We start from the raw sequence: 19,465 nt of genomic DNA on the forward strand, positions 1-19,465 counted from the left end.
CCACTACCACTGGGCGCTGTGCGAGAATCTGACGAAGGACAGGGTCGGCTTTGCATTTATCGACATAGTGGACGCGAACATGTCTGCAAACACAAAATAAGTTGATCGTCCATCGCTACTCATTCGAGGCCCATGGTGAATGAATAAAAAAAATGTGGCTGATGAGTGGCTGGTTTAAAGCTTCTAGTTTTGACAAGAAAATTAGCAAAGCACTTCCACATGTCTAACGTCCCATAATCGCCTTCCCTGATTCAAGAATTTTACTATGCTCCAATCTAATATACGCGTTGATTAATTTTTTTTTGCGGCTAGATAGTTATACGTAAACGGTTTCCGACTTCCTGTTAACGGAGCTTGGAGCTCGTCCAGCCGATACCACAGCGGATGCGGGCATCGGAATTACACATATTCCGGGGTTGGAGTTTCTCATAACACACCTGAACACTAAGCATGTCACGTGCAGGTCCAGATGTTCTAAAGCAAGTCTTTAGGCCCTATTAACGCTCTGTTTATCTTACCATCGCGAGGATCCGTAAGAGGAAAGCTCCTTGGTTCCCCTCGATTCCATAACAAATTAGAGACTATTAGGTATTTTTGGATGGGATGCCAGCGAATCTGTCGAGCGTTCTCGGGCAAGTTGGCCAATCTGACCGTGGGATGGAGCCACAGTGGGTCTCCATGGTTAGTTCTTTGTTTGCTACGTAGGGTGCGGTACTTTATCGAGCAAGCAAGGAAAGCCTCGAGCATAAGTAGGAAGCTGAAAAATCCCGGCTTGCTGTTACTCCCGATTTCTTGGGACACCCCACTGATCTCCACAACAATTTTTCTCAGACCTAGCCAGTCGCATCCGTCACTTAGTGTTCATTTCAGACACAGTGCTCGATCCACAACGGGGAAGATCAAGACCTTGCGTACGCTCCTTTCGGCAGAATATAAGCACACAATGCAGTGCTTAGAAGCAGGCTCGGGTAAAGAGATACGACACAATATTTTGCTTGCTTGCACAGAGTGTCAGAGAAAGTAGTCTAAGGTCTGACCCCCGAAAAACAACTGCTGAGTTTGACGGGAGGGCTAACATCACATCCTGGAGGTAGTGCTCTGGAACGACGCCGTGCACAAGATGTGCAACTGGTGCACAACAGTGTCTATATGATCAAAAAAGTGATCGTAGACGTAAGGAGTATACGGCCGGGCTGTTGAAATTTCATACTATTCTTTGTCGACTGGCTGCTACCCTGCGCTCCGCCGCTCCCGAAGAGCTATCAAGGTTGGTCTCCACTTTATAGGTTATGTGCCTCGGTGCTCTGGCGACCGGTGGTTGGGTGGGTCTCAATAATCTAGCAAATGACCACGCCCCTCTGTGGCGGTTACTTCCGTGTCTCATTGACAATCTAGGGGCTAAATGGGCTGCGGGCACCAGACAGCACGAGCTGTAAACTAGTATACCTTGCTTTCGTGTAGAATTGTAATTGTACCCAAGACCCTGCTCGTCATCTCAAACTATAAGCCTCAGCCTTGTCTTGACGCTTTTTAACAACCTTAAGCTCTGCTTGACGTGCAATAATGTGGCAGGCTCCTTGAGATCTTCTGCCTAGAAGAAATGCACCAAATTGCTTTTGATGATGATACCCACCGGCCAGATGTATTGGTGGGGGAATATACAAGTGGCCAATAGTGCATGATGCAAGATGAAGAAATCTCACCAATTACCTACCTTACGCGAGACCCGACAGTTGGGGTCGCATTTCTCGGACGAGATGGATCTAACTGTGGGGCGCAGGTAGTGATCTAGACATTTTATGTTGATCTGAACATCTTCTTATGTTGACCCACTTTGAAGCACTTGAAGGGTTCTTTGCGTCTATCCCGCAGATGCAAATACCTAATCTTCAAAGACTGAGGAGCTCGAGAGATGAAACTATGCTGAGTATATTCATAGACTGGCTGCTATCAAACTGCACTTCGCCAGAAGTACCCCAGATATTTGACAAATACTAAATTAGAGTTCACATCCAACTGAGAACGAGAGAGCGAGGGACGGGTCGGCACGGAGCGTCCCGCCCACGGCTCCAAGGCTCTTCAGCGGTGGATCGGGCGTGTTTTACCGGTCGGCTGCTTAGAGGTACACCCCTGCGAACACTTGAGAAGTGGCGCCACTTTCTGCTCGCCCCTTACCGAGCTTATGTACAGTGGCATCATAAATAATCCCCTTTAAGTACCACGATCAGTGTTCTGTGTTATAGTACTCTCCTATGGCTGGCTGAATGATCGCCATATTTATGCGTAGGTATGCAGAAGTTAATGCTCAGGTGCGATAATGTAGCTCGAAAGTCAGTTCAGCAAGACCATGGATTGATCAATTCATCTGAGAGACATCTGTGATGCCAAAGCTAATGATAACGTACAGTATTTGCATCTATTGCAGTATCCTCGAAAGGTCGGAATTTGGAAATATATGCGTTCTCATGATGCATATTAGGTAGGTGTGAGTGGGAATTTCCGGGCTTATCCCCACACTTCCCTCTCAGCTAGTCTTTTCCCTTCAACAACCAACTTCATCTTCCGCCCTAGGTTCCTCCTTCCTCTGTACTTGTTTCCTTGTATAGTATGTAGGTAGGTAGATCATCTAGGTTCGCACTATTGCCAACTGGAACCACTGCCAGCAGTATTAATGATGTATCATTAGTATGCACGGCTTTAATGAAATTCAGGGATTGTCAAGTCTAATCTGTCGAACCTCACGCCTTAGACATTGAGGTGGAGCAGTGGAAACCTTGGAACCCCCGGAGAACTCATCTGTCTCTTCTTGTGTAAGAACGATTAGCTACATGCATATTGGAACCACCGGGAACGCAACGACAATCATTGCTTTCTGGTAACTCGCTATCAAAGAAAAGCTTGTTATCTGCATGATTTTCCACGGTGTGATTTAACCTGCGATAGAATTGAAATATTTTATCGTGAGTTGAACTATTAGAGCACTTAAGGGAGAGGGATGTGGATAATTCCTGTATATTGCTCTCTTTTAAATAGTGAAGAGAGAATAAGACAGCCCGTATTCTAATCGCTAGCGCTCACTAGATGGAGATATGGACCTATACTACGCATCGTAAAAAGCAAACATTCTTAGCGTAAACCATAGTAGCAGAATCATGGCCTACCACGTACGAACCCAATACCCCTTGCACCCACTTGCCTTACATATAGGAATAAGGTTGTGCTAAGGATGGATTAGTCAATTTATTGGGCGATCTTGATTCATGCGTTGGGACATGGGGCAGGCTAGAAATCGCTGCTGAAGTCATTAGGGTGGTGAGTCCACGAAGCTATAAAGAGGCCTAATGATCCCAATTGTTCTAGAGTATCCAACCACCTCTTCATTTTCTTATCCTACTTTGAGATTCCAATCCTCATTCCTGAGAACCATTCCAACTTCCTCCCACGATGAAGCTTCAAAGCGTCCTTTACTACTGCTCCTTCCTCGCTGTGGTTAAGGCCCAGTATAGCAGCATTTGTCCCGACAGAGATGGGGAGACAGAGGAAATCAACCCCGGACACTTCGTGAAGTACAAGTGTGGGTGGCTCGGACCGTATGGCGGGGCGACACACCAAAACATCAATACCGCCCAAGCCTGTGCTCAACTCTGCCAGGACAAGCCAGGTTGCACTGGAAGCTCCTGGCAGTCTGTACAGAGCAGATGTGTGTTGAGTGGCGACCGAACCAACGAGGCTCGTTCCAACGTCCTTTGGATGGAGGTGGTTCAGCCAGAGGAGGATCCCTTCCCGGAAGACCCAGAAGAAGAAGTCGTCGACCCTTTCCCTGAAAATCCCGAAGAGGATTGTGACACCCAGTTGGGAACCTGCCAGACGCAGAACACAGATTGCCTGACGGAGAAGGCAGCCCTTCAACACGAGAAAGCTGCGTGGATCAAGAAGCAGAACGCGCTGAGCAAATGCCCCTCCCAGCACGAGAAAGTCATTGTCCGTGGTGGTATTAGATATAAGGTCCACTGTTTCATGCGCAGCAAAGGTTTCACTGGTTACAAGTCGACCGACCACGCATTCACTCAATGCATGGACGCATGCTCCGCTGACTCCCGATGCAAAGCTATTCACTATCTCATCGACAGTGCCCAACCCTGCAAGATGCTTGGCTCAGTCGACAACAACAAACAGCCTGATCACAGCTCTAGCCCACAAATTTCCCTTATCCCTGTCACGCCGAAATAAGTTGACAATGTGGATGGAAGTTTTGGTATCGGTATGCTGAAAATCGACGTCACTGCCTCGGGCTCCATACGGGCTTTATTTGACCTTGCACGAGATTAGAAGAGGATATGGACCTCTGGGGGCATCCAAGTGTTATTGAATTTCCGGGTTTTTTTTTGAAATTTTGATTTACTCTTTCAGTCATTACAGAAACAAGAACACAAATTATATCTAAGCTTCCGCACAATCCGGATTAGAGTCGACTTTTTCTGTATGTTTCCTTATGTAGAGCTTGACTATGGTAGGCACTTATGCCATCTTACCGCTATACCTGCATGTCGGAGCGCTCTCCTTTTTTGCACCAACATCATGAACGCACCGCCGGAGGAAGTCATGAAACCCTTGGTCTAGATTCTCTTCGTATGCTGACCAAGTTTGCTTAATATAAGCTTTTAGATCGGCAAAGAACTCTTCGATGGGGTTGAAATTCGGAGAGTAAGGGAGTAGGTGCAGTAGTTTGACTCCAGCGTCAGCACATAACTGCGTGACTCGGTCCGAATGGTGGAAAGACACGTAATCCATAATAAGCACGGATTTTGGCTCCGGCCACCTTCCACAGTGCTGGAGAAGCTGCTCAATAAATGATTCGAAGAACGTATCATTAGTTGAACCATTGAAAATGCGAGACAAAATGATACCATCTTGAGCATACGCCGGCAGTGTCTGGTAGCGTTTGGCCCGATGAAATTTCGACACCTCGACCAGTGTCACGCCGAGTGGTGACCAGCCAGTCCGCTTATAATCCACCCTTTTATGGCATCCAGATTTATCGAAAAATACCAGATGATACGACCGAAACTCAGATAGTTTATGCTGGTAGAAATCTCGCAGTTGAGGGTTGTGTTCTTTTGCTTTCTGTTGGTTTTTTTTTGTCCAGTCAGATTGGGAAAATGCAGGTTTGATGCTAGGTAATGATAGTAACATGTTGAACTCAACGCATGAGAAGATAGCCATCTCCTCAATATATAGGCCGGGCTTTTCGACGAGGTGGTCACAGAGGGCATCCAGCATGACAGGGGCGATGCTTGGTTGTCGCCCGACCGGGACTGGGTGAGACCAGGCATCACCGAACAGCCGCATGTTCTTACGTATATTATTGACAGAACGCTCACTACGCTTCGCGACCTTGCCCATTTGTGACATGGTGAATCTGTTCTTGCTGAGTATAACATGGACAATCATCTTACACTGCCACGGACCGTATGCGTAGCTATCAGAATATATCCATTGTCGCCAGATGCTTCTTCTGGCTTTCCTAGGAAAATATGCCTACGTCCCGATACTACTGCTCCTGATTTAGATATAGTACTAGCCGTGCTGCTGGTTGTGCGGCGCCTCGCCGTTTGGTGGTTGTCATTATGGGGCCACCCAAGAATCATTCGCAAGGCACGGGCCGTAACGGGAGGGCTTTTTGCCCCTCATCAACTACGGAGGAAACGCTCGCTTACGATTGGTAGGTGTCAAGCATGGTGGGATCCAATAGTGTATGGTTGGGAGCCATTTCTCGGAAAAATACATCTTCCAGAAGCCCTGATCAGCTGACTTCAACCCTGCTGTCATCCCAGGACGTCGATGGCCGACAACAGCCCCTCAGATTACAGCCTTTCTTTCTGCAGGAAGAAGAACGAGGAGAAAAGAAATAAAACTATTTTGACTCAATTCATCAAGGCAGTATATATTTCCTTCACCAACCGGCTCGCGAGTTTCTCCTCGCAGATTCGGCTTCACACCCGACTATTTCATCCGAGCTGCACTGGCATCATTCTATCACTACCCAAGCTAGATATGGACGGCATGGTAAGCCATCGGCCAGGTCTTAATGGCAAAGGCAGCGTGTTCTGGTTTACAGCCAGATTCGGTCGCATCGACTTGGCGAGATTGAATAAGAAGCCTGCCGCATCTCAAACCCATGCACTGGCAAAGGTCATGCGCAAAATGCGGGAGATCGCACTGCACAAGCACATTGTACTAGTCGAGCACAGCCTGGTCAACAATACGGTTATGCTCAAACTTCTTCAGACCCTAGGTTTGAGCCCATTGATGTAGCCGGGAATGGTGCAAAGGCTGTTAGGCTACTGAGCCAACACCCTTGACATACAACATAATAGTTATTAACATCATTATACCAGTCATGAATGGTTTGGAAGCCATATCACAGATTCGAGAAATGGAAATTAACGTGCCTATTGTCGCACTCACGGCGAATACGCTGAAGGGCGACAGCGAGATATTTCTCGCTCGGGGAATGAATGACCATGTCAGAAAACCTGTTCATCGTGATAAGTTGGTATGCATGCTGTGGAAATGGAGGGGTATATGATTGAGGTTTTGCTAGATCATAGATAATCGTACTCGCATTTGAACACGCCGTAACGGAAAAGCATAGCTTCACTGCTTGCCTCGGGGTATAATTCCTTCGAGCATTTCGGCAGGCCGTTTTTACCCCGCTTCGCCCATTTTACGCACAATTTAGTTGAATTCAACCAGTCTAACCTTTCCAATCCCATAATCCAATCTTCTGCAGCATGAGACTAGTCCAAAGTTGGCCGAGCGAATCCCACGAATACCTATCGTAAAAGGGTGCCACGGCATGCGCAAGTCCCTCGCGAACTTTAGATTATAGAGAGACTCGCCGATGGCTGTGTTTAAAGAAGCATTCTCAAGCTTACCTAGGCGCGCGGTCCACGTACTAATCGACATTCTGTTGCGGATTTTGCTAGTGCTGTACCTAGATCTCGGCTATATAGTCAGATATGAGACTTGTCAAGTATAATCAAATACGGAGTCACCAATATCTAAATCGTAAATACGAGCGGAATGAGCGATTGATCACGTAGAACTAAACTAAGTACATAAAGGGGTGTCTCTCAAAGAGTAGGTACTGGAGTCACGGTCACGTGGTGCTTTCCCATCAACTAGCGTTGTGGTGTAACCGCATAGTTAATTCATGTTCGTACTAAGTGCATTGGTGAAAATGTTCAATCATGATGGAGTTCATCCGGGACACTCGAACCAAAAAAGCCATCGGTTCTAAGATGGAATGCAAGTCGCTATTATAGAGCATCGAAAAGGATCCCAAAGCCCCATGGAAAAGCACAGGGAATAATTTTGTGATAGTACTTGATATTTTACGGTTGGTTGGTTCGATAATTTGCTTTATGCTTGGCATCTGCCATAATGAACCACTCTGATATTCTGCCGCCGAGAAATATCTTTTGAACACTTCATTAGGTAGTTCATGATGATCAAATTCCAGTGGTGTGAAACCCACATATTTCTATCTCCAAGATTTTTACTTGCCCTCCCGCATCTCCACCTTAGCGAACTTGTGGAGCCCTTTCACGAACTGAATATATCTAAGGCATGGAACATCGGGAAAGACTCTATAGGTGTTGTCAGTTCTTTTCTTGGATGCAAAAGAAAAAGAGCTCACTTTATCTCCGCATACTTCATATGCCACGGAGGATATCCATTTAAGCAGCACTGCGGTCCGAAAACAAAGATGAGGTCGGGAGCACGTCCATATAAATTATCTAGCTCCTTGGTAATTGCTTCAGAGCTAAGAACTTCATCTGGTACCGTACCCTCTTCATTCAGTCTCTGCAATCGTTGTGCAAGTTTGACGATAGTCTCCTGGCCATCGGAATGGTTCAGAATGCGAATATTGAGACATTTAGATTGATCAGTGTCAGGCTCAATGGACTCCAGAACGGAACTCAGTGTGGATATCTTTACACACGGTGGTGTCTGAATACTTGACGATCGAATCTTGCGAACGAGCGAATAGAGTATGTCCCATTGAATGTCGGCTGGGGCTGCTATACCACATCATGATTGGATTTTAAAGAGCCTTATGCAATTTGGTGGGGTCCTAACTTACCTGATCTGTGATAAATAGTCAAGGTCCAAATTTGCGAGCATATGGACCAGTAACAAAGACTCACAACATCTTCGACAGCCTTCTCACGTAGGTTCTTGTCGACATTACTCAGACCGTGACTCTGGGGCAGAATTATGGACAAGTGGCTGGGTCGGTTGGTAGGAAGCGATTCATTAAGATTGTACTCCAGTAAGCTGTCCCGGTAGAGCAATCCATCCAGCACTATGGAGCAGGAATCACGTAAGCTCGCTAAGAATGCAAACACGCGGAACAAGACTTCGAGAGCTTGATTAGCGCCCCAGCACGAAATCGCAATAAGAGGAATATACGCTCTCCATGTGTTGTATTGTTTCATGTTTGGCATGTTGCCTTCTGAGTTGAGCTTCAGTTCGAATCTGTCTATAATGTGATAAGGTAAGAAAGAACAAGCAGAAGATCGTATCAAGTAATAGTAAAACTCTCCAACCTGTGCGAATGTAGGCGGCCTTAAACAGCCGATAAAATTCTATAAATCTCTCTAGAATAGGGTTAAATCAGACTTAAACTATTTTATAAGAGGTAAGAAATATGTCGTAACACATAGAGGCAAACAGCGGTGAGAATATTAGGGCATACATGTTCGCTACAAATAAGAGGCAAGAGATATTCCCGGATAATGAGCGGGGCAAGTAGCGGTGAGTATGTCAAGGCACCCTTGCGGATGGGAATATCCGTGATATCAGCTTGCGACTTGTGCCAACTCGGTTATGTTGGATTGGATGAAGTACTGCCCGACCCAAACAACTAAAGTGTATCTGTCGTTAACCATACAAGTGTTAGCCATAACCATGACCCAACAAGATACTCTGAGACATGCACCAATGCATTTGAATGACATTCGGGAATGCGAACAAATGACTCATACTTCACTGGTTTGTATGTAATGCACAACCAAGCCCCGCCCCTGCCCTGGCAGTTAACAAGTTCTGGCATCGTACAGTACAGCACCTAGAACTGCATCTGTGCATGATCCATTCCTAGATCGACTACTAACAAATCGCCCGAGAACTATGTGGGTGTCTGATGCAGTCTTAGAGATCGGATGCGAGCGGAGACAGAAGAGGCGGTGAGCGCAGAAACTTGGTCCTTTTGGAAAGTTCTCATTGTACAGTGGATGTGTCTATCGTGATTAAGCCCGCTGGGATTCTCCTTGTAAGGCGTATCGCCTTATCTTGCATAATTAGGGATGACACAAAGAAGTTTGGTGGTGCTTCTTGTGGTTTTGCAAGAATGTTCATTTTATATTTAATAACACAAATAAATGACCTATATTTACATTTCGAAGATCGCCTCTCCTTCGTGCTGAAACACCTCTTAAGGCGGGTACCTAAGTACTGATCTACCTAAGCGCACAATTTCGATTTGCGACAATTTTATATGACATGCTGAGAAAAGTAATATGCACTTTCATGTGACGTGTCTGATATTGATATCGTAAGGTACTCTAAAATCCACATCCAGCTCCACCATATTTTGGACATTTAAATCTATATGTTCTTGCTCTCGTGCTCTTATGCGCAGTAAGTATTAAGTTTTGTACCATATATGCAATATTTGCATTGGATATAATCATAATATTACTATAGAATGTAGAATAAATGTATGTCAAGCTCGCATAGATGTCCTAAGTTAAAAGGCTAACCAGATCAGGATAGATTTCACACCCAACCCTGAGATACACATCCAAGATATGTGCCCCACTGCAGATCTTTAGTCTCAATTTCGGGAAATGACAGGTCCAAATTTTGAATCGTTTCACCTGACAGATCAATCAGCCTTGCAATTAGGGAACCGCCGATTGTAAAAAGCCAGAGCCCTCCTCCGTTTCCCTTCGGACCTTTTCTTTTTGTTACTACCTCGGTATTCGTCATTAGCTCGCATTTATCATATCCTCAGGTCCCAGAAACCCACAGAATATGTGATTCTTGTCCATCACAATGGCTATAATATCTCGGTATCTTGAACGAGCATTACTGGCCACCCTTAGCTATGGCAAGGTGCCAAAGCACATCGCGATGATCATGGATGGCAATCGAAGATATGCCCGCACACATAACATGCCAATAAGAGAAGGTCATCTCGAAGGGTTTGCAAATGCAGCAAATGTTGGTGCCTTCACACTGAGTGCAAAATTGTGAAAGCATTGACTTATACAGGACCGCCAGATAATCGAAGACTTATATCAGCTGGGAGTCTCAACAGTGTCTTTTTTCATGTTCGGGGTGGATAACTTCAAGCGTGATCCCAACGAAATTGAGGACATCATGAAGATCATTAATGATGAAGTTGGCAAGTGGGTTGCGCCTGGAGGGCTAGCGCATCGTTTGGAGGTGTGTTTGAGCCATTGCGGTGAGCGAGATATGCTGAAACCGGATCTGCTGGACGTTCTGGATTATGCGATGGATATCACCAGAAACTATAGACGGTATGCCTCGAAACGCCTCTTTCGAAAGATATTAAGATTTGACAATTCAGTAGGGTCAAAGTAAATCTATTCATAGCATACAGCGGGCGACGAGAAATTGTCCGAGGGGTTATATCAACAGCCCGCAGTCAGCCTGTACCATTCAGATACTCATTTATCGACGAAAGTACGGGTATCGTGCACGACGAGAAGTCAGTCTTGAAACCTACGATGGTGCTTTTAAAGCCAAGCATAAACGAGTTCAAGGCCGACATCATGTCTCCCGGGATAAACGACCTCTCTCTCGAAGCGACTCGAAGGATTCTCACACACAACCTTTGGACTAAAGACGACCCTTCGCCAGATATTATTATTAGAACCTCGGGGGAAACTCGCCTGAGCGACTACATGCTATGGCAAGTTTGCGAGAATGCCCAACTTAATTTCATAAAATGCTTCTGGCCAGAAATTCGCGCCTGGCATTTAGCACGTATCGTGCTGGGCTGGCGAATGGGGAGGACCTTCTGAGAAAATGGTGAATGTGTCAAGCCTCTTGCCTTCATGTCAGAACCTCGAGTTGCTCACTCCGAAATGAACGCCCTTTAATGAAACGCTAGAGAACATTCACAGAATTGCCAATATTTTGAAGTGCTGTCGGAAGGATTCATAGCATTCGTAGTATTTATCCTCGAGGGGCCTGGGGTGTAATTGGTAATCGACACTCAGCTCGTATCCTCACACTTTGTCTCCATACATTATCTAAAAAATCCTAAGTTAGGCAAGTGACACCCCTGGCTCCTCGATTCATTTCCTATTTCCATAGTTCACTTTCTCTTAAAGCACATGCAGCAAGAAGATCTCACAGCTCTCAGGCTCTTTGCGAAATTACTCTCTCTTATACTCTCCAGATATTGGAAATTTGAACATAATGCGGGGACGGATCCCATAGGACCAGCAAATTGTTCCTTTCCAAATCAAATGGGCACCGGGAAATTGTTTTTGGATATCCAATCCATGTCACCAGTGTTCAGCGAAAAAAATGCGAGCCTAGAAGAGAGTTTGTTTTAATGCATATATTGCATGGAGACTAGCATCTTCCTAAAGTATAGGGGAGTGTGACCACAACCGTCCTCGTAGTGGGCAGGTTTGTTTACTTAATACATCCTTTCATAACTAACGGTTGAAAATTACCCAAACCCGGTATACCAAAATAATGTGACTATGTCGTTGGAATGGTTGGAACCAGTCGCCCTGGAGGAAGAACGGATGAACGATCTTTCTCAAGCCGTCGCTTTCCTCGAATTGAGGAACCTCTCCAATTGGGATCTGCGACCGAAGAAATATCCTGATTAGCGGAAACTAAGTAAAAACTTCCGACTTCGTGTGTGTTGCGGAGATAGGAGCAGTACTCGTGACTTTGAGGGAATTCTGGAATTCTGTAAACAGTAATGATACAAACCAAGGATGACCTGGAACCTACGGCTTCCTATACTGTCTAATAGCGGATGAAAGTGGTTGAAGATTTATTCCATTTCCTGCGCTGTAGTATACGATGGTTATTGTTATGTCGGCATCAGGATGGACTCGAGCTTGTCAAGTGCCTGCAGAATAAAGAGGGACCAACCTGTCGTCCTATAGGTTGTCCCGGAATGCTAACCAACTACTCTATTGCTACGAACTTCTATACAATTTTTTTCTTCACCTTATCGGTCCAACTTACCAGAAAAGGGGTCCACTGAAACCCACGCGGGGTGCAGGACCACCACAGAGAGAATTGTTAACGCTTGTGTAAATAATCTGCACACATTCAAGACGATGGCCCATCAAATTATTAGAGGAACCCCTAGAATTGATTGTATTCTAGATAACTCGTCGATTCTAACATTTGCGATTAATAGGGAACCACCGAAAAAGAAATTATCGAAATATTACCAGGCCAGTGGGGAGAAAAAGTGGAATTTGTTAATCACACCGATCGACTCTTTGCCCACAAGGTTTCTGCTCGGAACAAAAACAAAAGAGAGCGGGGAAAACAGCTGCCAACGACCCCTCCCAAGATCCTTTGTGCGCAAACCCCAAGCTTGCTATCTGTTTTTTTCCTTTTAAAGGCATAAGAAAGCAATAATGTCCATCTCTAAAGCCCTCGTCTTCGACATCGGAGATGTTCTCTACGGCTGGGAAGCGCCTCCACTCGGGACGACCAACATCCCACCAAAAATGCTGCAAGCCATGATCGCAACTCCAATCTGGGCCGACCATGACATCGGCAAGTTCAATGAGACCGCCTGCTTCGCCAAGCTTGCTGAAGAATTTGATCGAAGTCCCGCTGAGGTCGATCTCGCCTTTGCTATGATTCGTGATGGGCTCCAGTTGAACAAAGCCTTGGCCGACCTCCTCCGGTCACTTAAAAAAACCCGAATGTACAGGCCTTATATATCATGTCTAACATCTCGCAAGAGTTATTCACCCACTTGGGAACAAGAGATGATGGGATGGATTGGAATCTGTTCAAGGAGAGTTTCGTTTCCGGAGAGGCGGGGTTGCGAAAGCCAGATGCTGCGTTCTATACACTTGTCCTGCAAAGGATTGGGCTTCCGGCTGAGAACATATTCTTTGTCGATGATAAGGCAAATAATGTGGATGCGGCTCGGGCATTGGGAATCCAAGGCGTGGTTTACACGAGTATGGAGAAGTTGGAGCACGCCATTCGAGACTTCTTGGGGTAATATGAGGGAACTATGCCAGTCGCAATGCTGCAATATATAATTCGCTGCTATTAGGACTTTATCAAATATAAAATGTCCATTTATGCCATCCTTCACCCTTTATCACCCTTGACCTCAAGTCATCTTTTATGGTGCAAAACTTTCACAGCTAGTACTACTATATGACATTGCTGATTTTCTGGTCTATCAGTTCTAGATCATAGTCGAAGCTTCTCACCGATATCGCATCCAACTTTAGATTGATGGAAAGTAGTCCCGAAGGCATTTACTCGCCAGAACAAAACCCGATTGAAGGATTTTATGCTAGGCTCAAAAGTTTCCTTAAACGTACGATAACCCTTTGAAAGATTCTCGAAAAGTGTATCAGTGTGGTCGGGGCAAAAGAAGAGAGCACCAGAGGCTATTTTCGATGTGCAGGTCTGAAGATCGCAGCCTTCGACACTTAAAATCCCTTTCAAATCCTGCCTAAAATCTTCTTGTATGGTGCCCAAAGTGTGCTGATCCGCTTAGTCGTTCTTGCTACAGTATTACATACTTATAATTATGCTGTGAAACGTCTAATGCGCCTGAAATAAATATCATGCTTAGTCCCTTACTTAGGCTAAGATTTTATAGATCTAGTGTAGCGCTATACTTTGATGGTGATGGTGCCCCTCCGCAAATATCAACAACCAAAGCAAGCTGGACATCTGGGTAGCTAACTTGTAGGCTAGACGCAACGCTTGCAGCACTTCCCTTGCCTATTCCTGGCATGTAGCACAGGACCACATTATGCTTGCCAATCCTTCCATTTATATACGCATTCGCGTCACCTCGTTGCTTGCTGTAGTGTTTCCCAGCCGATCATAGCTTTCGTCAAAAAGGGCGTCGACCGCTTCCGCCTCCAGAGGGAGGGCGCAGATCATCGCGATCGCAAAATCGTTGCGGCTTTTCGGTCACATTTCAGCTACAAGCAGCACAGGCTATTGAAAAGCTTGATATGAAAACTTAGCGAATCTTGCTGCGTCAAGTTCTCGTGGGAAACATCTCAACATGGAAAGTGAGCAGATTTGAAGTTGTGAAAGAGCTAAGGAAAGCTTTGTGTGTCCAGCCTCATGTCCGTGCTCACCAACCAGAGGACAGCAATACGCGTCTATGAAAAGAGTTCCGGATGCTAGAATCACGTGTTTAAGTAATACAGCCAGTGTATTACGTGGGTCGGCTTTGGAAAGGGGAATAGCAAGTCAACAGCTAACAGAATTCCATCTCAACTGTAACCGCCGAACAGAAAGAGTTGTTCCTCATACAGTTACGCTTTGTGGACGTTGGGGCCTGAGGTGCTACAGAGCTAGGAAAAGGGAATACATTCAACGTTGATATCCGCTGGTGTTTGGACAGCAAGCGCACTACCAAATGGCCCAGGCGACATTGAAGTCAGCCTTGCCGCAGAGGATGAATGCAGCATATACTGCCCCTGTTGAGCTGCAACGCGAACGAGAGGTTCAAATGGCATTATGAACGTAATGGCTTCACAGAAACTCTCCACGTGGTGCAAATCTCCGTCCCAATATCATCATGGATTACTTCCCACTGGAGGCGGACGTTTGCAGGTCCACCAGGTTCTGAGACTTGTATTTGGTTTAGAGTACCAGTGACTCGTGAGTAGTCTAGCCACAGATGGTCGATAGGACCTCGGGCCGTGGGTGGAGCTAAAGTCACCCGAGAAGCGAATCTTGCCAGCGAATATGCCTAAAAAGTCTCCCTCACACATAGGGACGATTGAACAGACAAACAAAGAGCTGCCATCGTTGGGAAGGAGAAAGTGAATGCAGACTTATCTCCTGGAGATTCCGACACCGATTGGTTGCCGTATGATGCGCATATGACATCAGGTGAGAAAGCCTGCAAACCCTTTTCTTTGAAGCTCTCTTCTTCGCCGGTTACGGCCCATTCATTCTTGGCATTGTTCTAAGAGGATTCCGGAACTTTCAGCCTCTCTACAACTTAGGGATTCTCAAGATCAGATAGGCGTGCCAGGTCGCCTTTCCCAAGTCTGAGGACCCGGGTTTCTGGTTGTTCGATATGAGGTCTATAGTGGGCCTCCCACCTCATGACCTCATCCACAAGAGAGATTTCTGACATTTTTGAATATCCCTTGCAGTAGCTGTCGAATTCCTTAGTCCGGTAATAGAGGACTTTATTAATGCCAGCTTCACGCATTTTGAACAGGTTTTCCCAGAAAAAGCGGCATTGCCGTTGATTTTCTGCACCCAACCCGTATCCAGCATCTTCCATGAATTTCTTGGTTGCAGCTTTTTCTGCCATAGTAAATCCGTCTGCCGGTCCTTTCGCGGTTGGTAGCTTTGTATGATCGATCAACGCGGCACACTTGAGAATGATCTTCCAGAAAATTGTTTCGTTGAATCGATTTTGAAGACCCTTACCCGTGGCCAAAGCATTATCTCTGCGAATAACGTGAATTGCTTTTTCATAATCAAGTTCTGAAACCTCATCAACATATTTCCGGATATTGTTAGGCTTAGTGGTTGTCGGGATACGGCTCGTTCGGTGCCCGTAGAGACCAATAGTGAAATTGACCTTCACGCACTCGAACAATATCGATGACATTGCTCTCAATGTATACGCGGAGTCTGCTTGATAAGACGAGGAAATGTCGACGGAGATATCTAAATGGTGGGTACCTTTCACATGGTCGTAGTCAGGCTAGATCAAAGGACGTTAGCCTCGGATCAAGTACCTGAAACAATTTTGTCCGATGGCAAAAGTGGCATACCTGTTGACTTATATTCTTACAACCCACCTCGATAGGTTCATCAGCAATTCTGTCTGGAGATTTATTACCTAAATTTTCAGAAAGCTTCGAAATAGGCCGCTTTCTCCTCTTCCTCGGTTCTGCGCCTGCAAGATTTCCATAGTTCCTTTTCGGTGCATTCAGAATCCGATAGGATCCACGCTCTCTGTGCGGGGAAGCCGGAGGCGTTTGTAATGCTAAGCCGGTGGTTCGCAACGGGGACTCTTCTGTGTTGCCGTCCTGGCTCGCTAGTTGAGCCTGGAGGACTAGAATCACGGTCAACACTTATTCTATTAGGCAAGTCAAGTGTCTAACGTACCGTCATTATCGACTTTAGAAATCAAGCAGTCAATATACTCTTCGTTATGATCGATGCCAGAGACGTGAACGCGTCCCGGATGGCCTGGGCTAGAAAGACTCGGGCGGTCTCGTCCATGATACTTGGAGAATGCGATGCGTGTGACCGAGGACGCGCCCACCTCCAGCATTATAAATACCAGCCGCTTCCTTTGCTCTGGAACTTTCGAGCAGACTGATCGACGAGCCAAGCCCACCTGGGTGGGGCTGTTGACAGGTATAAGCCAATCATGTATCCACAACGTCTCCTTATCCCAGATTTAGCAGTCCTGGGGCGTAGATCCAGGCCCATTGTGAGGTGACGTCTTTTTGCGGTCTCGAAATTCAAACCGACCTCCCTAACCAGCGTCTACGCTGTGTCCAGTCCATGGCTTTAATATCATATCGCAGCTTCGTGTTGGCGACTTGAAAGAACGTTGGGTTGCGGGCCAGGTTGGCTTGACTGTTGAATGTGGTTGGCTAGTGGCGTAGTTGGTAGCCCGAGGAACGAAATCATCTGTTTACGGGACCCATAGGCGCAAAATCCGGAAGACAAGCAGTTCTTGCACGGAAAGCCTGGGGCATTCCAAACAATTAACAGGGAATGGGACGAACAGGGCTGGTAGAAGAAAACATCACCCCGAGCCAGCGCATAAGACCACGAGCTGAAAATGAATACCTACACACCGGCTTGTTGAAGCAATCACATTCGTTAGTTCGTATGGATTAAACAGCTCTGCACCTGGAAGGCGTAAGAAGGTGGAAGAAGCGAGAAGCGTTCAAGGATGAAAGTGACAGAGGACTGGTTTTTAAACGGTGACTCACCTCGAGAGGAGGTTCTAACCCCACTTCCTCGTCGCACTGATCTGCATCACGTGCATTCCTAATAGTCGAGGACCTCCCACTCTCGTAGCGTCGACTCAGCCTTCAAAGCCTTCTTGGTGAAAAATGGCCCGTATTGGCTATTTCGGGAAGTGGATGGCCGGTCCCAAATGGTGGGGGTGGTTATTTCTTTAGGCAAACAGAGCAATGCGGTGCTGATCCCTTTGTACAACTGAGTAGGCAGTTTTGATAAATTCATTTTGCTTTTTATGAGTGTCTACGTTCATCATGATGCCATTTACAGACATGACCATTTGAGAGTGAACAAGTTCAAAATTATGAGATGGTGAATGAAGAACTAAGATGTGACGGCTAGTTGATCGTGAACGTGCCTGGGCTTCACATTGTCCTCACGGACATCTGCTTTGTGAACAAACAAACATATTACCAAGCAAGTAAACATAGTTAACAATAGGAGAGAAATAAGCCCGTTCATTAAGCAGGCGTTCAATTAATGAAAACGTTTTACTGCTGAGTTACGTTCAATTCACCATCAACACAGAGATATTGCTTCCAGTACATCCAATGTTATCAAAAATGGGGCTAGGGGTATTAAAGAGTTTCGGTCGACATACTACAAGAAACGGTGACTACAAGGGAACGGTGAAATTGTCATAGAACTTCCAACGCACTTGCCGGTCAAAAATGGAAGGCATTATCAGTAAAACCATTGGCTAGCCAATAGACCTTCTCCACATAAAATTTAGGTCCGTGCATTTCAATTTTCTCTTGATGTTCAACGGTCAAACAGGGCGCTATCTGAGCTCAATCCTGAGCCCTACAGCTCATTTGCCCATGCTATAGTCTAAATGCTGTTGATGTGAATAGTTATACTCGTTTTGTTTTCATCAATACCGTATGTGCCAGCAACTATGCTCAAATAACAATGTTCAAATCACTGGTTATTAGGGCGGGTTATGGATACAGCATCACCATTGTCGACTACCTTGCAAGAATCAACTATGATTGTTGAACGGGATGGCGAATGTTTAAAAATCTAGCAAATACATTAACAATCATTAAGAAACCATAAGCAAAAATATATCCAGCATTCCCAGAAATTGTTACTCATAGTGTGGTGAAACTTCGTGTAGAGTCGGTAGGCTCTGGCCTTTCTAAGACTCTGAATTCGCCGAGTCTAACTGGTGAAAGTTGTTTTCAACACTACCTCACTTAAGTTACAAGTTGAGAATAATTTTAGGAACAATATAAGATATTGTAACATATACCGGAATCCACCTCCCCCCCTTACTGTTATCCGTATGATTCGCAGTGTTTACTCCTATGCCCTCTCAGAATCTGAATGGTTCCATTTTAACCAGCAGATTTCTTAGAGCAGGTTATACTTAAAATTACCCTCGATGTCTCCCTCCCATTAACGTCAAAAGCGGATATCGTACGCAAATAGGTCGAGATTAACCGGGATCCCCGTATCTACCTTATAGCGTCGGGCCAATAACAAGCCTTCTATTGCTGATAAAGCTGCCAAGTAGTAGTACCTTACCCCGCAAGAGGAGCAGGCACTAGTAGAATATATACTACGGTTGGCGGACAATGGTTATCCGCTTCCAGTTAGGTTTCTGCGATCGCTCGCTCTGGTCATCGCGCACCAGCGATCCTCGACTTTCCAGATCACAGATCCCCGCCTTAAGATCCAACCTCCGGGAAAGAATTGGCCGCAGAACTTTTACTTACGCCACCCGCAGTTGAAAGCGCGACGGTTACGAGCGATCGATTGGAAACGAGATAACCGGCAGATCGAAGACAAAGTCCGACATTGGTTTGCCATCATTGGCCGAGAGCTAGCCGATCCCGCTATTCTCCCGGAAAATGTTTATATTATAGACGAGACAGGAGTTCTTCTCAGTGTTCTCAAATCCCTCAAAGTCCTTATCCACAGAGACGATTTGAGAAAGCATCGGGGGACCACGGTGAAGCGGACGCTAGGTACAGCAATCGAATGCATTTCCGCCGATGGCCGGTGCCTCCATCCTCTCATTATCTGGCCGGCCGCCACCCATCGCAGCTCGTGGACCACTCACGCCACCTCCGGATGGCATTTTGCCTGCTCCAAAACAGGATATACGAACAAATACATCAGTCTGTACTGGGTGGAAAATGTGTTCGATCCGCAAACT

General features: G+C 45.9%; 7 protein-coding genes across 7 annotated transcripts; 4 read left to right on the forward strand and 3 right to left on the reverse strand.

Annotated features, from left to right (window-relative positions):
* Positions 1-3,444: 3,444 nt before the first annotated feature.
* Positions 3,445-4,230, forward strand: N7473_006073 (uncharacterized protein; the record flags this gene model as incomplete). Its single annotated transcript, XM_057152013.1, has 1 exon — positions 3,445-4,230. The coding sequence occupies one exon, from the start codon at positions 3,445-3,447 to the stop codon at positions 4,228-4,230; it is 786 nt and encodes a 261-aa protein (XP_057009818.1).
* Positions 4,231-6,054: 1,824 nt separating this feature from the next.
* Positions 6,055-6,315, forward strand: N7473_006074 (uncharacterized protein; the record flags this gene model as incomplete). Its single annotated transcript, XM_057152014.1, has 1 exon — positions 6,055-6,315. The coding sequence occupies one exon, from the start codon at positions 6,055-6,057 to the stop codon at positions 6,313-6,315; it is 261 nt and encodes an 86-aa protein (XP_057009819.1).
* A 1,246-nt stretch (positions 6,316-7,561) lies between these two features.
* On the reverse strand, positions 7,562-8,504 carry N7473_006075 (Di-trans-poly-cis-decaprenylcistransferase; the record flags this gene model as incomplete). Its single annotated transcript, XM_057152015.1, has 3 exons — positions 7,562-7,652; positions 7,703-8,087; positions 8,150-8,504. The coding sequence occupies 3 exons, from the start codon at positions 8,502-8,504 to the stop codon at positions 7,562-7,564; spliced, it is 831 nt and encodes a 276-aa protein (XP_057009820.1).
* A 1,621-nt stretch (positions 8,505-10,125) lies between these two features.
* Positions 10,126-11,120, forward strand: N7473_006076 (undecaprenyl diphosphate synthase family protein; the record flags this gene model as incomplete). Its single annotated transcript, XM_057152016.1, has 3 exons — positions 10,126-10,293; positions 10,354-10,613; positions 10,667-11,120. The coding sequence occupies 3 exons, from the start codon at positions 10,126-10,128 to the stop codon at positions 11,118-11,120; spliced, it is 882 nt and encodes a 293-aa protein (XP_057009821.1).
* A 1,596-nt stretch (positions 11,121-12,716) lies between these two features.
* On the forward strand, positions 12,717-13,318 carry N7473_006077 (uncharacterized protein; the record flags this gene model as incomplete). The annotated part of the gene is made up of 2 exons (XM_057152017.1): positions 12,717-12,991; positions 13,075-13,318. The coding sequence occupies 2 exons, from the start codon at positions 12,717-12,719 to the stop codon at positions 13,316-13,318; spliced, it is 519 nt and encodes a 172-aa protein (XP_057009822.1).
* A 1,491-nt stretch (positions 13,319-14,809) lies between these two features.
* N7473_006078 (uncharacterized protein) lies at positions 14,810-15,186 on the reverse strand (the record flags this gene model as incomplete). The annotated part of the gene is made up of 2 exons (XM_057152018.1): positions 14,810-15,046; positions 15,067-15,186. The coding sequence occupies 2 exons, from the start codon at positions 15,184-15,186 to the stop codon at positions 14,810-14,812; spliced, it is 357 nt and encodes a 118-aa protein (XP_057009823.1).
* Positions 15,187-15,301: 115 nt separating this feature from the next.
* N7473_006079 (uncharacterized protein) lies at positions 15,302-17,237 on the reverse strand (the record flags this gene model as incomplete). The annotated part of the gene is made up of 4 exons (XM_057152019.1): positions 17,129-17,237; positions 16,429-17,021; positions 16,092-16,375; positions 15,302-16,021 (listed from the first exon to the last, which is right to left on the reverse strand). Exons 2-4 carry the CDS (start codon positions 16,595-16,597, stop codon positions 15,302-15,304), a joined length of 1,173 nt encoding a protein of 390 aa, XP_057009824.1. The 5' UTR covers positions 16,598-17,021; positions 17,129-17,237.
* Between the last annotated feature and the right edge of the window lie 2,228 nt (positions 17,238-19,465).

This window comes from Penicillium subrubescens (assembly GCF_028828155.1).
Source record: "Penicillium subrubescens strain IBT 31985 chromosome Unknown utg000004l_segment0_segment0, whole genome shotgun sequence".
Lineage (NCBI taxonomy): Eukaryota > Fungi > Ascomycota > Eurotiomycetes > Eurotiales > Aspergillaceae > Penicillium > Penicillium subrubescens.